Source organism: Capricornis sumatraensis, chromosome 2, assembly GCF_032405125.1.
Source record: "Capricornis sumatraensis isolate serow.1 chromosome 2, serow.2, whole genome shotgun sequence".
Classification (NCBI taxonomy): domain Eukaryota; kingdom Metazoa; phylum Chordata; class Mammalia; order Artiodactyla; family Bovidae; genus Capricornis; species Capricornis sumatraensis.
The window spans coordinates 184,141,740-184,169,559 of NC_091070.1; the positions used below are offsets into that span (position 1 = coordinate 184,141,740).

General features: G+C 41.2%; 2 protein-coding genes across 4 annotated transcripts in view; one reads left to right on the plus strand and one right to left on the minus strand.

The window, feature by feature from the left end:
- PATJ (PATJ crumbs cell polarity complex component) overlaps window positions 1-27,820 on the minus strand; it is a 364,628-nt gene that overhangs the window by 9,994 nt on the left and 326,814 nt on the right. For all 3 annotated transcript variants that reach the window (XM_068992464.1, XM_068992473.1, XM_068992482.1), the window contains 2 exons: window positions 25,988-26,110; window positions 25,143-25,247 (listed from right to left, as the gene is read on the minus strand). In XM_068992464.1, the coding sequence (XP_068848565.1) occupies window positions 25,143-25,247; window positions 25,988-26,110 (228 nt within the window). The remainder of the gene's footprint in view (window positions 1-25,142; window positions 25,248-25,987; window positions 26,111-27,820) is intronic.
- On the plus strand, window positions 17,004-18,410 carry LOC138073598 (nucleolin-like). Its single transcript, XM_068965428.1, has 2 exons — window positions 17,004-17,009; window positions 17,895-18,410. The coding sequence occupies exons 1-2, from the start codon at window positions 17,004-17,006 to the stop codon at window positions 18,408-18,410; spliced, it is 522 nt and encodes a 173-aa protein (XP_068821529.1).

Here is a 27,820-nt window from a genome sequence, read left to right on the forward strand (position 1 = left end):
ATCTCAGGGGATATCATATCACCTTCAGAATTTAAATATGTAATGATAATTCCTGAATCTATACCTTCAACACCACCTCTTACTTAACTCTAGACCTATGTATCCAATCACCAATTTGACACCCCTAGCAGGATGCCCGGTAGGATCTCAAACTAATTTGTCCAACCCTGAGCCACCCCCCGGCCCCCGTCTCTGCTCCCTAGCCTTTCTTATCTCAGGTAATGCAACTGAATTCCTCCAGCCTTAGCAAATACCTTGGTGTCATCCTTGACCCCTCTTCCTTTTACAATCCTTTTCAATCCTCATGCAACTGGTCTTCCTATAAAATCATCTCTTGCTCAGAGTTTTAAAAAAGCCTCCTCACTGGCCTCCCTGCTTCAGCCCCCCACCCCCACTCAGCCCATAGCAGTTAGAATGTTTCTGTTAAAATACAGAAGATTAGTTCACTCTTCTGCTTAAAACTATCCAAAGGAAATCTGGACTCCCTTGGATAAGAGGCTGAAGTTCTTAGATGGTCTATGAGGTCATCAGTAGGTGACCTGCTCATGACTCCACTTTGGTCTCCAAACTTTTTCCCCTGTGTTCACTCTGCTTCTTGAACACAGGTCTCCTGCATTGCAGGCAGTAAAGAATCTGCATGCAAGTTGGGAAACCTGGGTTCAACCCCTGGATTGGGAAGATTCCCTGGAGAAGGGAAAGGCTACCCACTTTAGTATTCTGGCCTGGAGAATTCCATGGACTGTATAGTCCATGGGGTCACAAAGAGTCAGACATGACTGAACGACTTTCAGTTTCACTCTGCTCCAGCTACACTGGCCTCCTGGCTTTTCCTCTAACGTGCCAGAGACATCTCCACCTTGGTGCTTTGTAACTGATGTGCATTTTTCCTGGAATTTCTGCATCCAGTATGTTCATGGCTAGCTCCTTCACTTCTCTCAGGTCTTTAAAATCACCTTCTTTGACCACCGTAACTAAAATTCCCACAGCAATGTCCCAGCCCAACATTTTATGTTGTTTAAAAAGAAACAACAGGCCTCCAGCACAGAAACAGATGCACAGATCAGTGGAACAGAAGAGAGAGCCCAGAGATCAACCCACACACCTATGGCCAATTAATCTAGGACAAAGGAGGCGAAACTATGCAATGGGGAAGACAGTATCTTCAACAGTGGTGTTGGGAAGACCAGACAAGTACATGTAAAAGAATGAAATTAGAATTTTTTTTCATACCACATACAAACATAAATTCAGAATGGATTAAATGTAAAATTGGAAACTGGAAAACTCCTAGAAGAAAACATAAGCAGTGCACTCTTTAATATAAATCTCAACAATAATTTCTTGAATCTGTCTCCTTAGGAAAGGGAAACAAAAGCAAAAATAAACAATGGAAAGTAATTTAAAAGTTTTTGCACAAAGAAGGAAACCATCAACAAAATGAAAAGGCAAATTACTGAATGGGAAAAGTTATTTGCAAATGACATGTCTTATAAGTGGTTAATATCCAAAACATTTAAAGAGCTTATACAACTCAAAATATATATATTTAAAAAAAAAAATGAACCACCTGGTTAAAAATAGTCAGAAGAGCTGACAAACATTTTCCCAAAGAAGACATATAGATTGCGAAAGGGCCCATGAAAAGATGCTCAACTTCACTAATCATCCTAGAAACGCAAAGCAAAAGCACAATGAGACAGCACTTTATACCTATCAGAATGTCTATTGTCAAAAAGACCACAAATAATAAATTGGCAAGACTAGAGAGAAAAGGGAACCCTGGTACACTGTTGGTTGGAGTGTGAATTGACACTGCTGTAATGGAGAACAGTACAGAGCAATGTAAGTGTCCATCAACAGAGGAGTAGGTAAGGACTTCCCTGATGGCTAAGATGCTGTACTTCCAATGCAGGGATTCCATCCTTGGCTGGAGAACTAGATCCTATTAAAGATCCCACATGCTGAAACAAGGATAGAAGATTCTGTGTGCTGCAACTAAGACCGGGCACAGCCAAATAAATAAATAAATAAAAATATTTTTAAAACTTCATTTTATTTTAAAATAAAAGAACCCTTGACTTAAAAAAAAAAAAAAACCCACACAAATGGACAAAGAAGATGGACACAATGGAATACTATTCAGTCGTAAAAAATTTGCAATTTTTGCAAAACTTTGCATCCACATGAATGGACCTACAGGATATTATGCTTAGTAAAGTAAGTCAGAGAAAAGTACATACTGTTTTCACTTATACATCAGTTCATTTCAGTTCAGTCGCTTATACATGGGAACTAAAAAATAAGTGAATGGATATAACAAAACATAAACAGACTTACTGATACAGAGAACTAGGTTATCCATGGGGGGTTGGGAAGGGGGGAGGAGTGAGAAAGGGGAAGGGGATTAAGTACAAACTCCTGGGTATAAGATAAATAAAATACAAGGATGTCATATACAGCACAAGGAATACAGCCAATATTATATGGTGACTTTAAATAGAGTATATGTTGTACACCTGAAACTAATATTAAGACATTGTAAATCAACTATATTTCAATTTAAAAAATTAATTAAAACAAAAGAGGAGAGAACAAGATGGCAGAGGAGCTGGTGGATGTGGAGTACATCTCTCTCCACGGACACATCAAGAATACACCTTCAGACAGAGCAATGCGTGCAGAACACCAGCTGAGAGTGGACAGGAGTACCTGACCAGTGGGAAAGAATATATAGAACCACCACGCAAAACTCGGTAGGATGAAGGAACTAGCGGGAATAACAGGAGTGTTAGTAGGACTGCACCTGCCCTCGACGGACTGAAGCAGGGGTCTGATCCCGACAGCGGGGCAATTGTCTGAGTCAGAGGAGAAACATTTAAGGCTGAGAGTGAAACAGCTGATCTGTGGTAGCCTAAATGGAATGAGAATCAGGCAGTCCTTGCCACAGCCATACATATGCTGGGCAGGAATGCGGGTCTCCTGGAAGGGGCAGAGACAGGAGCTGGAGGGCTGCTGTTAACTGTGGAGAGATGGATCGAGGGGATATGAGGGAGGAGATCATGGTGGGAAATGCCTGTGGAGGAGAGCCAGGCAGCCATGAAAACAAGGCAACACTGCTGAGTCACGCATAGGGGTTGGAGACTTTGCCATAGCCTCTCTCTCTCCACGTGTCAACAACAGCAGAGGAACAATAGAGAGGCTGGACCATCAAACACCTGAGGCACTGAACTACAGAGAAGGACCCCAGCCAGGTGCCCCTTTAAGTGCCTGATGCACTGATCTACAGAAAAGGACCCCAGCCAAGGGAGCCCTCTAGATGCCTGAACGGGTGGAGCTAGGGAGAAAGACTGGTCAAAGAAGCCTTCTGATCGCCAGCTACAAGAGGCTCAAAAAAAGACTCTGATAGGGCCATAACTCCCGCTGCGGAGGCAGTCTGTGTCCCTGAATACTTGGTGCCACTAGGGTCCCCGCAAGCCAAGCAGCTGCACCATCTTCACACTCAACTCACACTGGGGCAGAGCTGCCACAGGCAGAAAAAAAAAAAAAGTCTTGTGTTTATGTGCATAGGGTCGCTTTGGTCCTGTCCAACTCTTTGCCACCCTGTAGACTGTGGCCTGTCAGGCTTCTCTGCCAGAGAGGGGGTTCTCCAGGCAAGAATACTGAAGTGTATTGGCCAATACTAGTTGCCATACCCTTCTAGAGGACTATATTTCTACTACCCTAGGCACCAACCCCCCTGAGTACCTGGTGCTGCCAGCACCACTGCGAACCAATCAGCTGCATCACTTCCATACCTGGCCTTCACAAGGGCAAACCCAAGCCCTCCAGCGTGGCCTCAGGAGCTAAACCCCAGTGGACGACCCACATGTAGAGGTGGAAATAAAACCACAACTGAAACCAAGGGGCAGTGCAGCTAAGGAAGAAGACCCAAAACCTTCCTACCAGCTGTACAAGCTGCAGATTAAATCCACACATCAACTAAGCAGACTGTGTCTATGGAATATATAAAAGGCCATTGAGAGCTCCCACAAAATAAAACGCCCTAGCTCTGATAGCTGTGGACATTGGAGGCAAGAACACACAGGAGCGGGACAGATTAGAATGTGAGCAGCCCCCACAGCAGGTCCAGAGATCAGTACAGTGTTGGAGGGCATCCTAGGGAGGTGAGGTGGACTGTGACTCCCAGTGAGGGAAAGGACTCTGACGGCAGTGACTCAAGGAAGACATTTATTATTCTTATTTTTTGACTTGTTCTGTAGATTCTTTTGGATTCCCCGCCCCCCATCTGTTGTAGTTGTCAATTTTATTGGCACTAAGAAATCCAATTAAGCATTTCAGCTTTTTTTTGTTTTTTGTTTTTCCTCAGTCACATTTTTTATTGTCATTATAAATCTCTGCCTCTATGAGGGGCTTTTGCAGTTCTGTGGAGTTTTCCTCTTTTTTTTTTCTTTTCTCTTTTTTAAATTAAAAATTTTAAACCTATTATTATTTTTTCTACATTTATTCTTTGTTTGCTTTTCCTACTATTCTTTTCCCTTTGCAGTTAATCTTTAAAGTATATAAATCTTCTTTATCTACCTCTGTTTAACTTTGCATATCTATTCTTTCTTCTTTTCTTTCTCTCCTTTCCTCTCAATGTATTTGTAGGTTTATTTTCATTGCTTTATTCCCCAATTGGCACCTTGCTTCAGTTTTGTTTTCCAGTTTGTGCTTTAACTAGTTTTGTTCTGGTAGATATAATTTTTGCTTTCCTTTGTTTGCCAGGTCAATCTATTGTACTTAATTTTTGTTGTACTGCTTTGATTTTGCTTATGGGTGTGTATGTATATGTGTCTATTCAGTCACACTTTCTACTGTTGTTATAAACCTCTGCCTCTACACTGGGCTCTTGCAGTTCTGTGGAGTTTTCCTTTTTATCCCCTTTTTCTTTCTTCTTCCATTTTTTTTTCTCTTTTTATAATTTTAATTTTTAATTTTTTTTAACCTATTATATTTTTTCTACATTTATTGTTTCACTTTCCAGTTTGTGCTTAAGTTAGTTTTGTCCTTAACTAGTAAATATAAATTTTTATTTCCTTTGTTTGCTGGGTCAATCTACTGCTTTATTTTTGTTGGGCTGTTTTCACTTTGCTCATGGGTGTATATGTATATATGTATATTCCATTATTTTAATTTTTATTTGCCTGATTTTCTAACTGCCATTTGCCTGGTGTTCATCTTTGGTTTCTCATTTTCAGATATTTGTTTTACCCTCCCTTAATGTCATAACAAACCACTTGTGGAATCTTCCTTCCTGACCAGAGATCAAACCCTGAGCCTTTGGAATGGGAGAACTGACTCCAAGATCCTAGACTACCAGAGAATTAACCCTAGGGAATATCAAATAATGAGAACTCACACAGAGGAAACCGCTTGAATACAAGACCTGGCATCACCCAACCACCAGTAGCACCCTGTGCAGGACACCTCATCTAAACAACAAACAAAACAAAAATACAAACCCAATCATCAGCAGACAGGATTACTACCTCACTCAGCCTTGCCCATCAGAGGAAAAACAAACAAACAGAAACTCAGCACAAATCTCACACTATACGAACCTCACACAAACCACTGGACCAACCTTAGGAGGGCAGAAACTGAAAGGAAGAAAGAATTCAACCTTCTTCAAGGAAAGAATTCAATTTCCTTGAAGCCTGGGAAAAGGAGGCTGCAAATACAATAACTTAAAAAAAAAAAAAAGAAAAGTCAGAGAAATACTGCACAAATGAAGGAACAAACCAGAAACACAGAGGTTCAAATAAATGAAGAGGAAATAGGAAAATTACCTGAAAAATAATTCAGAATAATGATAGTAAAGATGATCAAAAACCTTGAAAACAAAATGGAGAAAATGCAAGAATCAATTAACAAAGACCTAGAAGAATTAAAGAGTAAATGTACAGAAACAAACAACACAACTACTGAAATTAAAAATACTCTAGAAGGAATCAATATCAGAATATCTGAAGCAGAAGAACAAATCAGTGAGCTGGGAGATAAAATGATGGAAATAACTTCTGAAGAGCAGAATAAAGTAAAAAGAATGAAAAGAGCTGAGGACAGCCTCAGAGGCCTCTGGGACCATATCAAATGCGCCAACATTCGAATTATAGGGGTCCCAGAAGAAGAAGGGGAAAAAAAGGATATGAGAAAAATTTTGAAGATTATAGTTGAAAATTTCCCCATTGTGGAAAAGGAAATAGCCAATCAAGTCCAAGAGGCATGAAGAGTCCCATACAGGATAAACCCAAGGAGAAATATGCCAAGACACATACTAATCAAACTAACAAAGACTAAACACAAAGAAAGAATATCAAAAGCAGCAAGGGAGAAGCAATAAGTAACATACAAGGGAAACTCCATATGCTTAACAGCTGATCTTTCAGCAGAAATTCTGCAGGCCAGAAGGGAAAGGCAGGATATATTTAAAGTACTGAAAGGGAAAAATCCACAACCAAGATTAATGTACCCAGAAAGAATCTCATTCAAAATTGATGGAGACATAAGTAGCTTTTCAGACAAGCAAAAGTTAAGAGAATTCAGTATCACCAAGCCAGTTTTACAACAAATGTTAAATGGACTTATATAGTCAAGATATACAAGAGAAGAAAAAAGACCTACAAAACCAACCCCAAACAATTACAAAATGGCAATAGGAACATATACATCAATAATTACTTTCAATGTAAATGGATTAAATGCTCCAACCGAAAGACACAGACTGGCTGAATGGATACAAAAACAAGACCCATGTATACTCTGTCTACAAGAAACCCACTTCAGACCTCAAGACACATATAGACTGAAAATGAGAGTATGGAAAAATATATTCCATGCAAATGGGAAGCAAAGGAAAGCTGGAGTAGCAATCCTCATATCAGACAAAATAGACCTTAAAATAAAGATTACAAGAGATAAGGAAGGACACTATATAATGATCAAGGGGTCAATCCAAGAGGAAGACATAACAGTTGTAAATATCTATGCACCCAACATGCTGCTGCTGCTGCTAAGTCACTTCAGTCATGTCCGACCCTGTGTGACCCCATAGACGGCAGCCCACCAGGCTCCTCTGTCCCTGGGATTCTCCAGGTAAGAATACTGGAGTGGGTTGCTATTTCCTTCTCCAATGCATGAGAGTGAAAAGTGAAAGTGAAGTCGCTCAGTCATGCCCAACTCTTTGTGACCCCATGGACTGTAACCAGGCTCCTCCGTCCATGGGATTTTCCAGGCAAGAGTACTGGAGTGGGTTGCCATTTCCTTATCCAATGCACCCAACATAGGAGCACCTCAATACACAAGACAAACACTAACAGACATAAAAGGAGAAATTGACAGTAACACAATAATAGTAGGAGACTTTAACACCCCACTCACACCAATGGACAGCTCATCAAAACAGAAAATTAATAAGGAAACACAAGTCTTAAATGATACATTAGATGAGATGGATCTCATTGATATCTTCAGGACATTCCATCCAAATGCAGAATACATCTTCTTCTCAAGTGGAACATTCTCCAAGATAGACCACATCCTGGGTCACAAATCAAACCTCAGTAAATTTAAGAAAACTGAAATCATAACAAATATCTTCTCCGACCACAATGCTATGAGACTAGATATCAATTACAAGAAAAAAAACTGTAAGAAACACAAACACATGGGCTAAACAACATGTTTCTAAGTAACCAATGGGTTACTGAAGAAATCAAAAGGGAAATAAAAAAAAAATTCTAGAAACAAATGACAATGAAAACACGACAACTCAAAATCTATGGGATGGAGCAAAAGCAGTTCTAAGAGGAAGTTTATAGCAATACAATCCTACTTCAAGAAACAAGAAAAACATTGAATAGACAACCTAACTTTATACCTAACGCCACTGGAAAAAGAAGGAAAAAGCCCAAAATTAGTAGAAGGAAAGAAATCATAAAGATCCAAGTGGAAATAAATTTAAAAATGACAGAAACAATAGTAAAGATTAATAAAACTAAAAGCTGGTTCTTTGAGAAGATAAACAAAGTTAACAAACTCTTAGCCACACTCATCAAGAAAAAAAGAGAGAATACTCCAATCAACAAAATTAGAAATGAAAAGGGCAAGGTTACAACAGACAATGCAGAAATACAAAGGATTATAAGAAACTATTATGAACAACTATATGGCAATAAAATGGATAACCTGGAAGAAATGGACAGATTCTTAGAAAAGTTCAATCTTCCCAGACTGAACCAGTAAGAATTAGAAATTATGAACAACCCAACTACAAGCACTGAAATTGAAGCTGTGATCAAAAATCACCTAAAAAACAGAAGCCCAGGACCAGACGGCTTCACAGAAGAAGTCTATCAAACATTTAGAGAAGAGCTAATGCCTATCCTTCTAAAACTCTTTCAAAAATTGCAGAGGAAGGAACACTTCCAAACTCATTCTACAAGGCCACCATCACCCTGATACCAAAACCAGACAAAGACAACACACAAAAAAGAAAACTACAGGCCAATATCACTGATGAACATAGATGCAAAAATCCTCAACAAAATTCTAGCAAACAGAATTCAGCAACACATCAAAAAGCTCATACACCATGATCAAGTTGGGTTTATTCCAGGGATGCAAGGATTCTTCAATATACACAAATCAATCAATGTGATACACGATATTAACAAACTGAAAGATAAGAAGCATATGATAACCTCAATAGATGTATAAAAAGCCTTTGACAAAATTCAGTACTTGCTTATGATTAAAACTCTTCCAAAAAATGGGCCTAGAAGGAACCTACCTCAACATAGTAAAGGCCATATATGATAAGCCTATAGCAAACAATATTCTCAATGGTGAAAAACTGCAAGCATTCCCCTAAGATCAGGAACAAGACAAGGGTGTCCACTTTCATCACTATTATTCAACATCATTCTGGAAGTTCTAGCTACAGCAATCAGAGAAGAAAAAGAAATAAAAGGAATTCAGATCAGAAAAGAAGTCAAGCTCTCACTGTTTGCAGATGACATGATACTGAACATCAGTTCAGTTCAGTCGCTCAGTCATGTCTGACTCTTTGGGACCCCATGAATCGCAGCACACCAGGCCTCCCTGTCCATCACCAACTCCCGGAGTTCACTCAGACTCACGTCCATTGAGTCCGTGATGTCATCCAGCCATCTCATCCTCTGTCATCCCCTTCTCCTCCTGCCCCCAATCCCTCCCAGCATCAGAGTCTTTTCCAATGAGTTAACTCTTTGCATGCGGTGGCCAAAGTACTGGAGTTTCAGCTTTAGCATCAGTCCTTCAAAAGAAATCCCAGGGTTGATCTCCTTCATAGAAAACCCTAAAGATAGTATCAGAAAATTACTACGGCTAATCAGAGAATATAGCAAAGTTGCAGGATACAAAATCAGTACACAGAAATCACTTGCATTTTTACATACGACCAATGAAAAATCAGAAAGAGCAATTAAGGAATCAATCCCATTCACCACTGAAACAAAAAGAATTAAATATCTAGGAATAAACTTATATAAGGAGATGAAAGAACTGTATACAGAAAACTATAAGACACTAATGAAAGAAATTTAAGAAGACATAAACAGATGGAGAGATATTCCATGTTCCTGGGTAGGAAGAATCAATATTGTGAAAATGACTATACTACCAAATGCAATCTACAGATTTAATGCAATCCCTATCAATTTACCAATGGCATTTTTTCACACAACTAGAACATAAAATTTCACAATTCATATGGGAACACAAAAGACCCCAAACAGCCAAAGCAGTCTTGAGAAAGAAGAATGAAGCTGGAGGAATCAACCTTCCTGACTTCAGGTTATACTACAAAGCTACAGTCATCAAGACAGCATGGTACTGGCACAAAAACAGAAATACAGACCAATGGAACAAGATAGAAAGAGCAGAAATAAACCCATACACCTATGTGTGCCTTATTTTTTACAAAGGAGGCAAGAATATACAATGGGGCAAAGACAGCCTCTTCAATAAATGGTGCTAGGAAAATGGGACAGCTACATGTAAAAGAATGAAATTAGAACACTTCTTAACACCATATACAAAGATAAACTCAAAATGGATTAAAGACCTAAATGCAAGACCAGAAACTATAAAACTCTTAGAGGAAAACATAGGCAGAATACTCAGAATGACATAAATCAAAGCAAGATCCTCTATGACCCACCTAGAATAATGGAAATAAAAACAAAAGTAAACAAGTGGGACCTGATTAAATTTAAAAGCTTTTGCACAGCAAAGTGTGCTATAAGCAAGGTGAAAAGACAACCTTCAGAATGGGAGAAAATAATAGCAAATAAAACAACTGACAAAGGCTTAATTTCTAAAATACACAAGCAGCTCATACAACTCAATACCAGAAAAACAAACAACCCAATCAGAAAGTGGGAAAAAGACCTAAACAGACATTTCTCCAAAGAAGACATACAGATGGCTAACAAACCCATGAAAGATGCTCAACATCTCTCATTATTAGAGAAGTGAATCAAAACTACAATGAGACATCACCTCACACTGGTCAGAATGGCCCTCATCAAAATGTCTACAAACAATAAATGCTGGAGAGGGTGTGGAGAAAAGGGAAACTTGCACTGTTGGTGGGAATGTAAATTGATATAGCCACTATGGAAGTCGGTATGGAGAGTCCTTAAAAAACTAGGAGTAAAACCAATCCCACTCCTAGGCATACACCCTGTGGAAACCAAAATTGAAAGAGACACATGTATCTCATTGTTCATTGGAGCACTATTTACAATAGCTAGAACATGGAAGCAACCTAGATGTCCATCAACAGATGAATGGATAAAGAAGTTGTGGTACATATACACAATGGAATATTACTCAGCCATAAAAAGGAACACATTTGAGTCAGTTCTAATGAGGTGGATGAACCTAGAACCTATTATACAGAGTGAAGTGAGTCAGAAAGAGAAAGATAAATACCATATTTTAACACATATATAAGGAATCTAGGAAAATGGTACTGAAGAATTTATTTACAGGGCCACAATGGAGAAACAGAGAATAGACTTATGGACATGGGAAGAGGGGAGGAGAGGGTGAGATGTATGGAAAGAGTAACATGGAAACTTACATTACCATAGGTAAAATAGATAGCTAATGGGAATTTGCTATATGGCTCAGGAAACTCAAACAGGGGCTCTGTATCAGCCTAGAGTGGTGGGATGGGGAGAGAGATGGGAGGGTGTTTCAAAAGGGAGGGGATATATGTATACCTATGGCTGATTCATGTTGAGGTTTGATGGAAAACAGCAAAATTCTGTAAAGCAATTATCCTTCAATAAAATATAAACTTTTTAAAAAATTGAGTAAAAAAAAAGAAAAGAAACTGGCCCAAAATAGAGCCACATATGCTAAGCCCTCCAAGGACTTAACACCTAGCCTAACTGCAGTTTCAGCTGCTCCTTAGAGTGGAATTTTAAACCAATCAGTCTGGAATTTCCTCATCAAGACCAATCAGAGAATCTACTTAATAAGTCCTACCAGAAATAATCCACTCTTTTAACTTCTTATCCTACTCTTCTTCCTATAAAAGCCTTTCAGTTTTGTATAGAACCTTGGAGTACCATTCTATTTGATAAATGGGATGCATCCCAGTTATCATGAATAATAATAATCCATGAATAATGATATAATTCATGAATAATAATATTCATGAATTATAAAATAAAGACAAACAGACCTTCAAATTTACTCAGTTTAATTTTGTTTAACAATCTCCTCCTTCCCTGCTTTATGTTTTCTTACTACTATTACTATCTAATTAACTATATATATATTTTGCCTTGTCTTGTCTTGTCTTGAAAGTGTGAAAGTGAAAGTCCCTCAGTCGTGTATGACTCTTTGTGACCTTATGGACTATACAATCCATGGAATTCTCCAGGCCAGAATACTGAGAGGGTAGCCTTTCCCTTCTCTAGGGTATCTTCCCAACCCAGGGATCAAACCCAGGTCTCCTGCATTGCAGGCGGATTCCTTACCAGCTGAGCCACAAGAGAAGCCCTGTCCTGTCTTATTGCTTCATATTAGCATGTGAGGACATGAAGTTTGTCTGTTTTATTCACCACCGTATCCCCTTTATGTAGAACATGTCTATATAGGTGTTCAAGTAATATCTGATGAAAGAACATCTCTTGATTTCCTATGATTTGTGTTTGTTCTTGTTGTTGTTCAGTCACTCTGCCATGTCTGACTCTTTGCAACTCTGTGGACTGCAGCACGCCAGGCTTCCCCATCCTTCACCATCTCCTGGAGCCTGCTCAAGCTCATGTCCATCAAGTCGGTGATGCCATCCAACCATCTCGTCCTCTGTTCTCCCCATTTCCTGCCTTCAGTCTTCCCCAGCATCAGGGTCTTTTTCAAAGAGTCAGCTCTTCGAATCAGATGGCCAAAGTACTGGAGCTTCAGCTTCAGCATCAGTGCTTCCAATGAACATTCAGGATTGATTTCCTTTAGGATTGACTGGTTTGAACTCCTTGCAGTCCAGGGGACTCTGAAGAGTCTTCTCCAACACCACAGTTTAAAAGCATCCATTCTTCAGCCCTCAGCTTTCTTTACCAGCTTTCACATCTATACATGATGACTGGAAAAACCATAGCTTTACCTAGATGTACCTGTGTCAGCAAAGTTATGTCTCTGCTTTTTAATATGCTGCCTAGGTTTATCATAGCTTTTCTTCCAAGAAGCAAGTGTCTTTTAATTTCATGGCTGCAGTCACCATCTGCAGTGATTTGGGAGCCCAAAAAATAAAGTCTATATATTGTTTCCATTGTTTCCCCATCTATTCGCCATGAAGTGATGGGACCAAATGCCATAATCTTAGTTTTTTGAATGTTGAGTTTTAAGTCAGGTTTTTCACTCTCCTCTTTGACCTTCATCAAGAGATTCTCCAGTTCTTCTTCACCGATTTGCATTTAGATGGTCCCAAACAAAAGTATGGCACAAACAAAGAGTGGTGCAGTGGTAAGGAATCTGCCTGCCAAAGTAAGAGATGTAGATTTGATCCTTGGGTCAGAAAGATCCCCCAGGATAGGAAATGACCACCCACTCCAGTATTCTTGCCTGGGAAATTGCATAGAGAGAAGAGCCTGGCAGGCTATAGTCCTGAGTCAAAAAGAGTCAGACGTGACTGAGGGACTGAGCATGCACACAAACAAAAGTATAGAACTGACATGTAAATAATCAGTTATATTTCTATTCTGCAAAAATGTTGCAAAGAATTAAGAAGAAATATGGTATACCTCTGACAGAAAGAAGATCTGAAGTTGTTTTTGCCACTTAAATGGTACTATGCTTAAGTTTCAGTTTTTTCACCTGTTAAACAGGATTCATAAAAAACCTGCCTTGTATGCTTATTCTGGAGGTGTCTTCTACCTCAACTAGTTATCCAAACTTCTTTCTCAAGGGCTCTTGGGCTATCCTTGCTTCTGATGAACTGTCCTTCTAGATGATATTAGCACACAAGGACAGAGTGAGCTCCTTAGACAGCAAGGAGATCAAACCAGTTAATCCTAAAGGAGAACAACCTTGGATATTCCTTGAAAGGATTGATGTTGAAGCTGAAGCTCCAATACTTTCTGGCCACCTGGTTCGAAGAGCTGACTCACTTGGAAAAGATGCTAACACTGGGAAAGACTGAGGGCAAGAGGAAAAGGGGTGACACAGGATGAGATAGTTGGAGGGCATCATCGACTCGTGGACATGAGTTTGAGCAAACTCCAGGAGATAGTGAAGGACAAGGAAGCCAGGCGTGCTGCAGTCCATGGGATCACAAAGAGTCAGACAGGGCTGAGAGACTGAACAACAACAATGGGGTGAAAGGACTTTACTTAACAGCAGTGCAAGAGCTTGATTTGATTGCAGTTTCAGGATAAGCCAACAGAGGGCATGACTACCAAAATACGAATAAGTAAGCTTAGTTGCAAAGAGTCGGACACGACTGAGCAACTGAACTGAAGCTTAGTTGCATCTGCTAATAGTCTGACCCTGGCTGGATCAGAACATATTTTGGGTGAAGCATCCTATTCTGGGGGGAAAACACTGTTTTGCATAAGTTATAAGATCTTCTAGAAATACTATCACATAAAGAAAGAATGAATTGGGGGGACATTTAGGATAAACAACAAAAAGGAAAATGACAAACTGTCCTCTACACTTCCCACCAGTTTTCTTTCCTCTCCTCCCCAGCAAGTGTAGTGGAGGAATTATCTTTGCCTGTGACTTAAGTAATCCTACCTCCTCTCAGCCTACATCATTCTCAAAAGCCCACTCCGTTCCAGTTGCCATCCCCAGGGTCCGACCCGGACTTCAAGACCCCGTCTCTGGCTTTCCTCCTGCTGCTGGGCCACTCTTCTATCTCTGCTATTCTACACACCCCTCATGGCTCAGGCCTGGCTGCTTCCCACTTGTACACACAGGGTCTAGGGTACAGCATCCACATTCCCACAGCTTTCAATTCCAATCATGTGCTGACAGTTCCCAACTTAGTTTGTTATATCCAATTGCCAACTCAGTATCTGCATTTTACTACCTCAAAGCCTTATTAAAATTAATACAACGAAATCCAAATTCTTGATCCAACAACCAAATCCCTTCAATTCATTTTCCTTTTAGTTTTCCTCTTCTGAGTAGATAGCACCTCCAGCTGCCTAATTAGAAACCCACTAGGTATAATCTTGAAAATACCCGATTGATTGCTGGCTGGTGATTGCCCAGCTGGAAAGGTGCTAGGATGCTAACCATACTGATGCCTATTCTGAATAATCTACCACCAAATCCTCTGGACTCTACCTCCAAAATATTTCTCAAGTCTGCTTTCTGTCATCTCCCTAGTGACCATCCTAATACAATCCATTATCACTGGCTGCCTTTTACCTGAAATCCCCACTTACTCTCTTCTACACAATAGACAGTTATTGTTTGAAATATAAAAGGGATAATGACCCTCCCCTGACTAAATCCTTTCAGTGATCTATCTATGCAAGTGTCCTTTCCAGAATTACTCCTCTAATCCCATCTATATCATCCCCTCCTCCCCACATTCCACAGTTCTTTCTGCCTGGAGTCCCTTCCCCAGCCCAACCTGGTTTGGCCCCTGAAGCCAAACCAGTTGGCCTGGCATCAGCTTAAAAGTCACTTCCATTATACTAACCTTCTTTGATTACCTATGTTTAATTTTTCCTGTTTTCCTCTCTGGAGCACTCTGAATATTCCTCACAAATTGTCATGATATTAATACATTTTGTATGATTGTTAACAGTCTTTCCAACCAGTCCATCCTAAAGGAAATCAGTGCTGAATATTCATTGGAAGGACTGATGCTGAAACTGAAACTGCAATACCTTGGCCACCTGATGCAAAGAACTGACTCATTGGAAAAGACCCTGATGCTGGGAGGGATTGGGGGCAGGAGGAGAAGCGGATGACAGAGGATGAGATGGCTGGATGGCATCACCGACTCGATGGACATGAGTTTGAGTGAACTCTGGGAGTTGGTGATGGACAGGGAGGCCTGGCGTGCTGTGATTCATGGGGTCGCAAAGAGTCGGACACGACTGAGTGACTGAACTGAACTGAAAACCTTCCTAACGAATAGAGCACATGGGGTTCAATTTTCTGAATTTCCACAGAACAGAGTGAGATTGGTTTGGGGTCTTTTTAAGAAGAAAAAAATCTAGCAGCTAAGGCAGTTACAGAATGGTAAGGCTCAGCTGGTTAGGACATGAGCCCCCACAAAGGAAGCACTCAAGTAGAGACTCAAACTCTATGGATTTAGGATATGGTGAAGGGGATTCCTATGTTGTAGTTGTTGTTTAGTCGCTAAGTCATGTCTGATTCTTTTGTGATCCTGTGGACAGTAGCCCGCCAGGCTCCTCTGTCCATGGGATTCTCCAGGCAAGAATACTGGAGTGGGTTGCCATGCTCTCCTCCAGGGGATCTTTCGAACCCAGGAAAGAAACCTGCATCTCTTATGTCTCCTGCATTGGCAAGTGGGTTCTTTACCACTAGTGTCACCTGGGAAGCCCATGCGGTGTCAGGCAAATCACCTGGTGAGAGGGTACAGACCTGGTCTTGGACCCTCACACCAGGAGATATGCCTCATCCTGCATATAGTGAACTAGAGTCTACACATGGAGCCATGTGATCCATGGGGTCACAAAGAGTCGGACACAACTGAGCAACTTCACTTTCACTTTCACACATGGACCCAGGAAGAGTGAAGGGCAGAGCCAAACAAGCAGCTGAAAGCAGAGCTGAACTTCACAGTGGGTGCTTAGCAACAGGAGGGAAACATGCACCCTTCCCCCCGCAGGACTACATGGAGAGGGTTTGGGATGTAGGAAATACACACTCCATGGATGTTCTAGGAAGAAAGCTTTTGAACTTTAATAAACTTTCAGGAGCCCATATAAACTGTGAAACCAAAGTCATAGTTCTACTTGGGTAAAAGTCTAGCTAGAAAATACAAAAACATTTGGCAGCGCCATCTTACAGGGTGGTAAGGCCTCTTGCTTGATCCCTACCCTGAAATATAAAGGACCTCTCGACAACTGATATTAAATCCTAGGAGCAGCTTAGGATCCCCCAGCTCCTGCCTATTTTTCAGAAGTGGAATATAAGGGGCTGGATAGGAAATGGGAAGGACTTTCACTGACAGTTTTTGGTCTTTTGCAGAGAAACAAAGAGATAAACCCATCATCCTCAGAATGACTTGATAGCCCCAAGGCATCTGCATCAACAATCTTGGTCTTAAGAGTTGATTGGTCTTCCAGACTTGTAGAAGGAGATAATCTGATCTTGGAAAGGTATGCTCAGCTAGTTACAAGTTTGAGGAGACAAAGACGTGGTCTGAGTCTTGTTCAGCCCTGCTGTCTGAAGTGCTCTTCGCCCAGCAGCACCAGGGACCAGGCATGGAGGTAAGACTGGAAGACGGCTTAATTTGTGAGTTTAACTTGTGGGGAAGGGGGAGGCCATCAGGCTAACAGGAAGTCTGCTCTTTTTCTGTTGTTGCTGTTGTTTCAAGTAAATCTTGAACTACTGGGTGCAAACTTCCGCAGTAGATTCTGAGGACAGCAAATGTGTTCCTCACTCTGCAACAAGCAGGCTTGCCACTGCTGTCACCTAGTGTCAGGGGCAGACACGGACATTCTAAGTGGAGGGGGGTGGGGGAATGGACAGGGATTCTGGGGTAAGGCAGAGAGGCTTCCGGGTCCTGAGGTGATGAGGTCTAAGGTCTGTGCAACCTGAATGAGCCGTGGTGCCTGGAGTCCTTGGACCTGGCGAGGGCGAGCTCCAACTTGTAGGACCCACAACCTATGGTCTGGCCCTTTTACATCACTCAGGTCAGCAACCCTTCCCCTCATCCCTCAGGCCCCCAGGGGCCCGGAGGAGGCAGATGTGCTCTTTGCTCCCACTTATCCTTCATAGTCATTAGTGAAGTGAAGTCACTCAGTCGTGTCCGACTCTTTGCAACCCCATGGACTGTTGCCTACCAGGCTCCTCCGTCCATGGGATTTTCCAGGCATGAATACTGCCATTTCCTTCTCACAGTCATTAACCTGGTTCAAAACCTGCAAGTCCTCTAAGCCTCTGTTCTTCCCCATTGTTGCACATGGTGCTGTGATAAGCATCCCAAGAGACATGCTTTAAGATGGAGAACTAGATATGGAACTGCTGGGTGATGGGGATACACGTATTAAATTAATAGAGTGTCCTAAGCTGCCATGTGGGTTCACCAGCTTAGACTCACCAGATGCTTAATGAAAGTACTTTGTTTTCTCATATCTCTGCAACCGTGTTAGGGTCAAACATTCAGTAAATGTCTACCTGAGCAGAGGGAGGCCAACGACCCAAAGGAGGAGGAGGAGGTCTCTTCCCCTGAGGAGAGGGAGACCATGGACTTGAAAGAAGGAAAGGAAGCTTCCCTACCTTGGAAGTGGCAGAATATTGATTTGGAGGAAGAGGAAGAGGAAATCCCTTCACCTGAGGAGGGGGAGACTTGTGAAAGGAAAGAAGAGAAGGAGGAAGTCACTTCACTCGAGGGCAAGATGTGTGAAATGAAGGATGGGGAAGAGGCCGTATCCTTTCAACTTATGGAACAAAGAAAGACCCGTGAATCCCAGGAAGAGGAAGAACCAATAAGCGTGTTTCCCCCTCCAAATGAATTCTCCCCTCACTCCGTGTTTCCCCCTCCAACTGCCCCAACCCCTCACTCAGTGTTTCCCCCTCCAACCGCCCCAACCCCTCACTCTGTGTTTCCCCCTCCAAATGAATTTCCCCCTCCCAAAGCATTTCTCCTTCAATATTTATCTCCTTAGATTTTTGTCTCCTCAAACCTTGACCTTAGGAAGGTATCTGTTCTGATATGCTCTCTCTTCATGCCTTTAATTTTTTTGTTAAAAACAAAACTACGTTCAATCGGAATTGTATATCAGAGCCATGTATGTTGGTACATATTCTAATTGAATAATAAAACACAAGTCTTTATTGCATAGACCCTAGGATAAATACCTTTGCTCAAAAACAGGTTTGGGGTGGATTATGTTTTGAAGAATTGAGAAGTGAAAATATTTTCCAGGTAAGTATTTACATTGCATCAAATCTACATCCAGAACATTACAATGCATAAAAGCTTGAGCTTCTTGCCTAGAACTTTCCTGACTCGCTGGTCTTGTAAAGGAATGAGATTAACCTTTAGATCTGTTAAGACCCAAATCTTATAATGAGCTTCCCTGGTGGCTCAGTGGCAAGGGATCCTCCTGCAATGCAGGAGAAACATGTTTGATCCCTAGGTTGGGAAGATTCCCTGGAGTAGGAAAGGGCAACCCACTTCAATATTCTTGCTTGGGAAATCCCATGGACAGAGGAGCCTGGTAGACTGTAGTCCATGGGGTCACAAAAGAGTTAGGCATGGCTTAGCAATTAAACAACAACAAAATCTTGTAGTACAAAATACAAACTCCATACTCATGCCCAACCTGCATCCTGGATCCACAGTACAAATACACTAGAGACAGAGAGAAAGACTGTCAAGTTAAGGTGACCCGGAGAAAGTTGGCATCTTAAGATGAGGGCACATTACAGAACAAAATGAGCTTGCTTTGTCCCATGCCTGGCATCTGGTGTAACTTAATGGAGTAGAAAGCACATCTGATTAAAACTTTTATTTAGAATCTAGTGACACTGATTCTAGTAACATCAGAATATACTGATTTTAATGTATCTGTTTTAAAAACATGGTCTGAAGCATGAAATGTTTTAAGTTTGGAATGGAGTGAAAGTGAAGTCACTCAGTCGTGTCTGACTCTTTGCGACCTCATGGATTATAAGCCCATCAGGCTCCTCTGTACATGGGATTTTTCAGGCAAGAGTACTGGAGTGGGTTGCCATTTCCTTCTCCAGGGGATCTTCCCAGCCCAGGGATCAAACCCACATCTCTTATGTCTCCTGCACTGGCAGGTGGGTTCTTTATCACTAGGGCCACCTGGGAAGCAATGACAGACAGAGAGCAATAAAGAATCACTTATTTAATGCTTCCCTGGTAGCTCAGACAGTAAAGAATCTGCCTGCCAATGCAGAAGACCCCAGTACAATCCCTGGTTTGGGAAGATCCGCTGGAGGAGGAAGAGGCAACCCATCCCAGTGTTCTTGCCCGGGGAATACCATGGACAGAAGAGCCAGGAGGGCTACAGTCCACGGGGTCGCCAAGACAGACACGACTGAGAGCCTAACACTTTCACTTTCCACTTTATTTCACGCTTAACACTTATGCTGATACGGAGAAGGCAATGCCACTTATAATCCACCATTTTTACTAAATGTTACACCTCATTTAATTCTCACAGCAACCTTGGAAGAAAGGAGCAATGATCCAGTTTCCTAGAGGAAGCTGAAGAGTTAAGAGGATTCAAAAATACTCAGCTTTCTGACACTGAAACCTACATGTCCTACAGAACTTACCTGAGGTCATCACTTCAACTTGCAAACCGTTAGCTCTTGGTCCTTGGCTTTCTACCCATAAGGAACCCTCACAGATAGCTGGTCTTAACCCTGGCCACATAGTAAATCACGTGGGAAGCTTTAAAATATTCCGATGTTCAAGCCACATCCCAGATCAATTAATTCATAGGGTGAGACCCAGGAACTGATTCAGCGATTTGATTGGGCAATTAAGGTTAAGAACTACTCACATGTACCTTTATAAAGAGGGGATACTGGTAGGGTGAGATGGGTATTCCAGACATAGAGAAAAGAGCAGTGCAAATCTTTGCTCATCTCTAAAGGATGCACTACCCACTGGGTTTCAGATTGCTCTCTGAACTAGAAGCATCAGCAACACCTGGCAGCCTGTTATAAAGGAAATTCATGGATCCACCCCAGTCCTACAGAATCAGAAGCTCTGGGAGTGGGACCCAGCAATGCATCTGTTTAACAAGCCCTCCAGATGATCTTGGAGCATGCTGAGGTTTGAGAAGCACTTTTCTCAAATGTCAAAATCACTTCTTTATTCATTCATAGAAAATGATTATCCTCAAAGGAAAGCCATCAGACTCAAATGCTGTGAAACACTTCTTACCCTCTTTTTCAGAGATAACATCACCTCCATCTTTTTTTCTATGTCCTTTGCTCCCAATTACTCCCTTGCACCTACTGACTTGCCACCAATTTCGAAAGAGAGAAATCAATTATTTTAAAGATTGCCAGTGATTGATCTGACAGCTGCCTTCCCACAGTTTTATTTACTTTTGTCTCATTGTAAGTGTGGTGTTTTTAAAATTATTTTCTCCTTTAGGGTCTAGGACCTATATTCTTAACTCTTGGTTCCTTTCAATTTTCTAGGATATTTCCTTTTGTGTGCACATGGTTTTAAATTAAGTAATACAGTACATGATAAAAAATTCAACACTCTTATTCCCTAGAGACATACTGAATATTTCTCTTTTCCATTCTAGAGATATAAGCTAAATAATACACTTTATAAGACTACTTTGCACTTTATCATCTTGATCACGTCTATAGACTACTCGATCACATCTATAGACTACCTATTCCAACAGACGAAAATTTAGTTTGCCAAAATTTTACACTTACCTTTTATATTTTTAAGTTCTACTTGTTCCCTGTGTTTCTTTAGATGTATTAAATGCTTAAATCTTTGCAGTTTTAACAATTTCCAACAATCTTATTTCAATTTCAAAGATTTAACTCTCATATTTTCCTATGAACACATCTCAGTGTCACGCTACTAATATTTCATGCATCATGATGTTTCGTTCTATTGGTTTTATTATGACTTACGTAAATGTTATTCACATTGAGCCGACTTCTGTTGTATGTTTACATCTCTCCCCCTTTCTTTGGTACAAGTTTATTGTCCTCAAGGTTAATAATAATCTTATTTTGTTTAATTTTTTATATATTATAATAACTCAGCCCCAAACTTTCCACCTGACCTTAAACCTCCAATGCAGTTAAATATACAAGGTAATCCATCTGTCCCTCTTTTTTTCCCCCTCTTTAATTCAGAGGCATCTCTTTTAGAGTCTTCTGGTCTCCCTGCTTCAATTTGGATAAATTGTTCTCTCTGCCTTCTGCATAGCTGTCCTAGGACTTCCCTGTTCCTCAGCTTTGGATCCACTGGCTTCCCTCTCTACTTTCCTCTTTTGTTGGAGTATATCCTAAAGTAATTTTCTCAGGGAGCAGAAGAGAGTCAGAAGAAGTCAGGGGGATTAATAAGTGTGTGTCTGGGAGGTCCTTGAGGGCATCTTGCAGAACACACACAAACAAAAACTGATGTAAAAGGGCCCAACTGCTGGTTAGGAGAGACATGCCATGCTCAAGATAATATAGAGAAAAGAGGGACTTCTCTTGGGAGCCCTAGACTGAAAATGAAACAGAAAAAATAAGACACAGGATTAATTCAGGAGATGCAGCATCCAACATCGAGGAACTGACAAAAGAGAAACAGAAAGAGAAACAAACAAGCAATGAAGTAAATTTCATTTCAGGTCCATTAACAAGTGAACAAGTTAAATAAAAGAAGAAAAATACCTGTACACTACATTCTAAAGCTTTCAAAGAGAAAAGCATAAGCTATTGGGTTGGCCAAGAAATTCCTTCTCCTGCTGTCCATAGTGAAGTTGCTCAGTCATGTCCAACTCTTTGTGACCCCATGGACACCAGGCTCCTCTGTCCATGGGATTTTCTAGCCAAGAGTACTGGAGTGGGTTGCCTTTTCCTTCTCCAGGGAACTTCCCAACCCAGGGATCGAACCCAGGTCTCCCGCATTGTAGTCAGATGCTTTACCGTCCGAGCCACCAGGGAAGTCCATAGTTGTTACTGATTCCAAGTCTTATTCTCTGTGTTTGTCTCTACTGTTTCATTTATTCAACCAATAACTATGAGGTATAATGTGTCAGGCAGTGGGAATATCAACCCCATGAAGTTGTGGATGGCTATATTTATCCCATTTCCAGCACTGAAGTCTCCCCAAGCTTTGGCAGCACACTTCCTCTGTCTGCTGGATATCTCTACCTTGGGTGCCTCCAAATACAACATTCTCTTCTCTCCCAACATACCCTTCCTGTATTTCCTAGTTTAGGTACTGCTGCCTTGATCCACAGTCTATACACTAAAAAGTCTGGATCCAGAGAAAGCCCCACAGGGTCCTGTAGTGACAAAAATCCCTGATACCCTCATTTTATCCTCCATGTTCTCAAAGAAAGAGGAAAAAACAAAAATTTCCATAACAGTCTGGGTTACCTGGCTTTGTCCAAAAAAGGTTGTATAGTAATTCATAGACAAAAGTGCTAAACCAGGCAAACTTTCAAAACCAGGCAAATCTAGGCAAACTAGATCTCCAAATATAGTTGAGAATATTTAAAATTACCCTTACATCCAAATCAATTCCCACTGACCAATCTTTATTTGACAATAAGATACCATCAGACTTCAAGGGCAGAAAAAGCTGCTTCTTTACTATACCTAGCACTAGCAATTTAAACTACGGGAAGAAGCTTCCAGAAGTGTTGGTGGTCTCCTCCACTCTCTTCCCCTTCTCCACCCCACGGTCTGCTGACCTAGACCTAATCTCCCCTGTGCCATCAGCAGTTGCTGATCGCTTTGCACGTGCACCAACAAGAAGTATTTTCCATAACATCAGACACAATTACCTGACCTTCCTACTGCTCTGCTACTGGACTGGCTCACCTGATATGAAAATAATCACCTACTGACAAGTCAGCTGTGCTAATGTATTGCTGGTACCACTCCATGCACACTGTTTCAATTAAAGTGAATACGACTATGCAACTGAAAGGCGTCCGACACAAGATGTAAGAATCTCCCGAGTTCTGTCTCTAAAGCTTTTGGCAGCACATATGCCCCATACCCATGCCCATACACATACAGAGTTGTGTAGATCACAAGTGTCAAAATCCCAAAGGATTCTATTAAGTTTTTAACAGCACCTGTTAGACAATAACACCACCATCTAATGTGATTAATGCAAGAGAACATTTTGAAACCAAAAGTCATTTTCTTAAAATGAAGAAATAGGAAAAATAAAGAACCCCTTCAGAAGTATGTAAATAGTGGCAATTTGGCTGAATGGAGCATTAAATTCTGCATAGGGAGACCATGAGCTCATTCCCACTGAAGGTACTTTACATAGTGAATGTCATACTTTCACATTGTGTCACATTCTTTGTGAAGAAGATGGAGCTGAAGAAATTACACTGGAAAATAAAAATGTCAATAACAGTAGATTCCACTAGGGGAAACACTTTCCCCACTCCCTCCCCCCACCCCAATCCCCTCTGGTACATAGGTATCCTTTGAAACAACTTCCCGGTAAAATCCTATGTAACTAATGGGGAACAGCTCTGTGACTGAAGAGTTGCACTTGCATGGCCTCTAGGGGTCAGCATAACTCGAAGGAATGGCAAGAGCTGGAAACAAGAAAAAGCCAGGATTTGCAGGCTCTGAGGAGGACGGGGGTGGAAGGCGAAATGACAGGTAACCCCTGAGGATGAGGACATGAGGAAGCCGTCTCCATGACTCGACACCCAGTTCACTCTGTTTCCATAAACTCCCTGGAAACCCCTGGCAGTATTTTACAATTCCCTTCCTATGTGTCGAAAGCCACCGACTTTTGTTAAATGTCTGTTTTGGCACTTTCGACTTAGACCTCTGAGATGGTGAGACTTAAGCACCATAAATTGTTCCTCCCCAAAGTAATGGTTTTCAATTCAAACTTATTATTTAAAGACTAGAATGATTAGAGGGGGTGGCTAGCCCTTTCTTTGAGATACTAAACGGTGGGTTTTATTCTTTTTACCTATAGACCATTTAATATTACCCCTGCAGGAGGATGGTGTTTATAATCATAGATTTTGGGGGGAGCTCAGTAATGAAACTGGCTGCCAGTACGCTGCTCTAGCTCACTGCATGATATCAATCTCAGAGATATTCAAAGTGCTGAAAGAGAAGGAGGGGTGACTAAGAGCACACCTTGTTTTTACTTCCTAGTATATTTCCTTGTGCCTCTGGAGAATACTCTTGGGGACCACAGCTGAAATGATTGTTTGCCTTAGCTGGTGACTACTATGCAGTATTTAGCAGTGCTGGCAATCATTTATGCTACAGAAAAAAAGCATGGTTACCTTTCCTGTCCTTTAAAGGACTGGAAGAAACAGCACTTGGGCAGTTCAGACGCAGTTTTGGGGAATAGGAAAAGAAATCATTTCCTATTCCAGGCAAACTCTGATTTACAAAAGAACACCAGAAGCTAAAAGCCTTGTTGATTTATCACGTGAAGCAAAGAGTAATTTTTCTCCCCTTGTTATGCTTTCATATAATCATGCTCACTGCCTGTATGGGTGGCATTAAAGAATTTCTGAATAAAAATAATAATTTCTTGCTTTCAACCTTCATAATTCACATCAGCAAGCACCCTGCTGGGCGGTGATGCCTCCTGCCAGTGACGCTCAATCATTTTTGCTCGCCACTTATCTGCCTCTCCCAGCTGCGTGTTCCATTGATCGGAATACCTGCAGGATAATGCACCCGTAGGCGTTCTTCAGCAGATTAACCACGTCTGTGTGAGACAGCCCATCCAAAGGTTGCCCATTAATGCTGACAATCCGATCTCCAACCTGGAAGTACAAAAGTGGAAGAAAAATCACTATCATTAAGAAAAATTAAATTTGAGAAGAATGCTTAAAATTCTTTGTAAGTCATATTTCCCATTTGTGGCTATTGTGAAGATTCTGTGTTTCTACTGTGTATGCATGCTCCAGAAGCATGAGGAATTTTTATGGCTTTCGCCCAAATACACACCAATCAGAGAAACAAGAAGGGGGTCAGATTTGATTATTAAAAGGCCCGGCAGGCCACTTTTGTACCTGGGTAATGGTGGTGTTGCATACATCCATTTACTAGTAATAGTGGGGTGCACAAATTACCTGTTCAATGAAGCTCTAATGAAGCCAAATATTTTCTGCTTTATTTTTTTCCACCTAAATTAAAATTAAGGCGTGATGGGGGGAAAAAATCATAAGAATGTTGATGCTTTCGGTGGAAGGAAGATTCTAAGGTCAAATCTTTCTCAGGTGAAAATCAATTTCAGGTGGAACGTGGTACTAAAAATGATATGGGAAGCTCTGCAAATGAGCTGCAATTTCATCTTTCACTGAGAAGCTTTGATATAAACAATAATATTTTTATATGCTTAGGGACATAATGAATTTCAGGTACAAACTGTCTCCAGTGCATTTTGCCCACAGTGTGGGTCTCTGATGGCTGCTGGAATTCTAGTTTAACCCACTGCCCCTGGCATCCTCTCCCACCCCACCCCATCACATGATGTGAGCACTTCCCCACCCGCTCTGTTTACTTTAAGCTTCTGTGTCCGTGCAGCCACACCGCTGGCCTGAATCATGGCAATAAATATTGGGATATCTCCTAAGGGACTTCCTTTTCCTCCAGCAATGCTGATTCCAAGGGCATCACTGGGCTCCTAAAAAAAAGAAGAAAAACAATGCTTATATGTTTAACAAAGAGTCACAACCTGATGGTCCCCAGAGAGTTGCTGAACAAAATTCCTCTGTGACACAGGAGGTTAGGTGAGCATAGGAATTAACTTCAGTGCTTTTGAAGTCAGAAAGACCAGTGTTTCAGCTCTTTATTAACTGAAGTACTTAATTAGCTGGGACAAAGGGATGGGGGCACGGTGTCCTAGGAAGTTCCTTAACCTCTTAGAGCTTCCATCTCTTCATAAAGTGGGAAGAAAACCATTTATCTCAGTGTTGATCTGAAGATTAAATGAGGTGATATAGTGCAGTTCTGGACCACAGAAAAAGCTCAATAAAATGCAATAGTAGGAGTAAAAAAATTAAAGAAAGAAAAACGCAAACGCTATGCTACTGCTGTTTAGTGGCCAATTTTGATGCAGACTTGGCAAGTATATCCTCATATGGTGTTTATGATTAAATTACCGCACATATCATGCTCTTCTGGGTGTGAACAAACACACTTGGCTCTGAAGCAGCTGCAGGACCGAGTTAGAACAAAGGATCTTCAAGGACGCCCACTGTAGTGACTACAGTTCAGAGAGAGAAGTAACGTGGCTGAAAATGTTCCCTAAGATTATTAGGTGAGACCGTTTAGCTCACTCTGACCCTGCTGAAGAGACCCTGGCCTTTGTCCAGGTTTCTCTTACATGTATATCACAGGGTTAATATTTTTAAAATCACTAAAAGAACAAATGGTAAGTTCCAGTTTCAATGTGGTGGCATACATACCCTAAAGCATCTTGCTCCTACTGATTAAAATGAAGACCTTTTGCCAAAACTTAGAGAGCAACTACCTGAGGCTTCTGAAAAGTAAAGACACTCAAATTGTGGTGGAGAGCTAAAATTTGGAGAAACAATAGCAGAGGGTGTATTTTCTAGTTGTTTTCCGTACAGCTTTGACCTGAAGTCAAGGGGCAATAAAATTGCCTGTTGTTGTATTCAGTTACTCAGTCGTGTCCAACTCTTTGCAGGCCCATAGACTGCAGCCTGCCAGGCTCATCTGTCCACGGAATTTTCCAGACAAGAATAGTGGAGTGGGCTGCCACTTCCTCCTCCAGGGGATCTTCCCGGTCCAGGGATCGAACCCACATCTCTTGTGTCTCCTGCATTGGCAGGTGGGTTCTTTACCTCTAGTGTCACTTGGGAAGCCCCCATAAAGTTGGTGAAAATTGTTAAAACTTTGAAGTTAACTCATCTTTCTGGTCGGGGGAAACAGGAAAAGGAGACTCGATGGCTGGAGAATGAAGGAAGAAAACTAGAGTAGAAAGAGTCAGAGAGAGGGGTCCTGGGAACCCACAGAATTCTGAAGCTCAACTCTAAGCCACACTCATGAGGGACAGCCCCACACTCAGGAACTGAACTGAGATTTGAACCACCACTCACCAAAGGTACTATAACTTGCAATATGAGCCTAACTGGGTGGATACCTGCTAAAACATGAACAACATTCTTCAGGGTCTATATAGCATAACATTCAGCAGGGTTGGAAAAACCCCAAGTTACTTGGCATGCAAAGAACCAGGGAAATGTGACGAATTTTCTTAAGTTCTTTCAAATATGTAGGACAGTTTAAAGCCAAGATGATACCATTGTCTGGCAGGGCTCTCAAATTATGCAGCTGTGAACATATGATAACAAGAACATACATGTTAGGG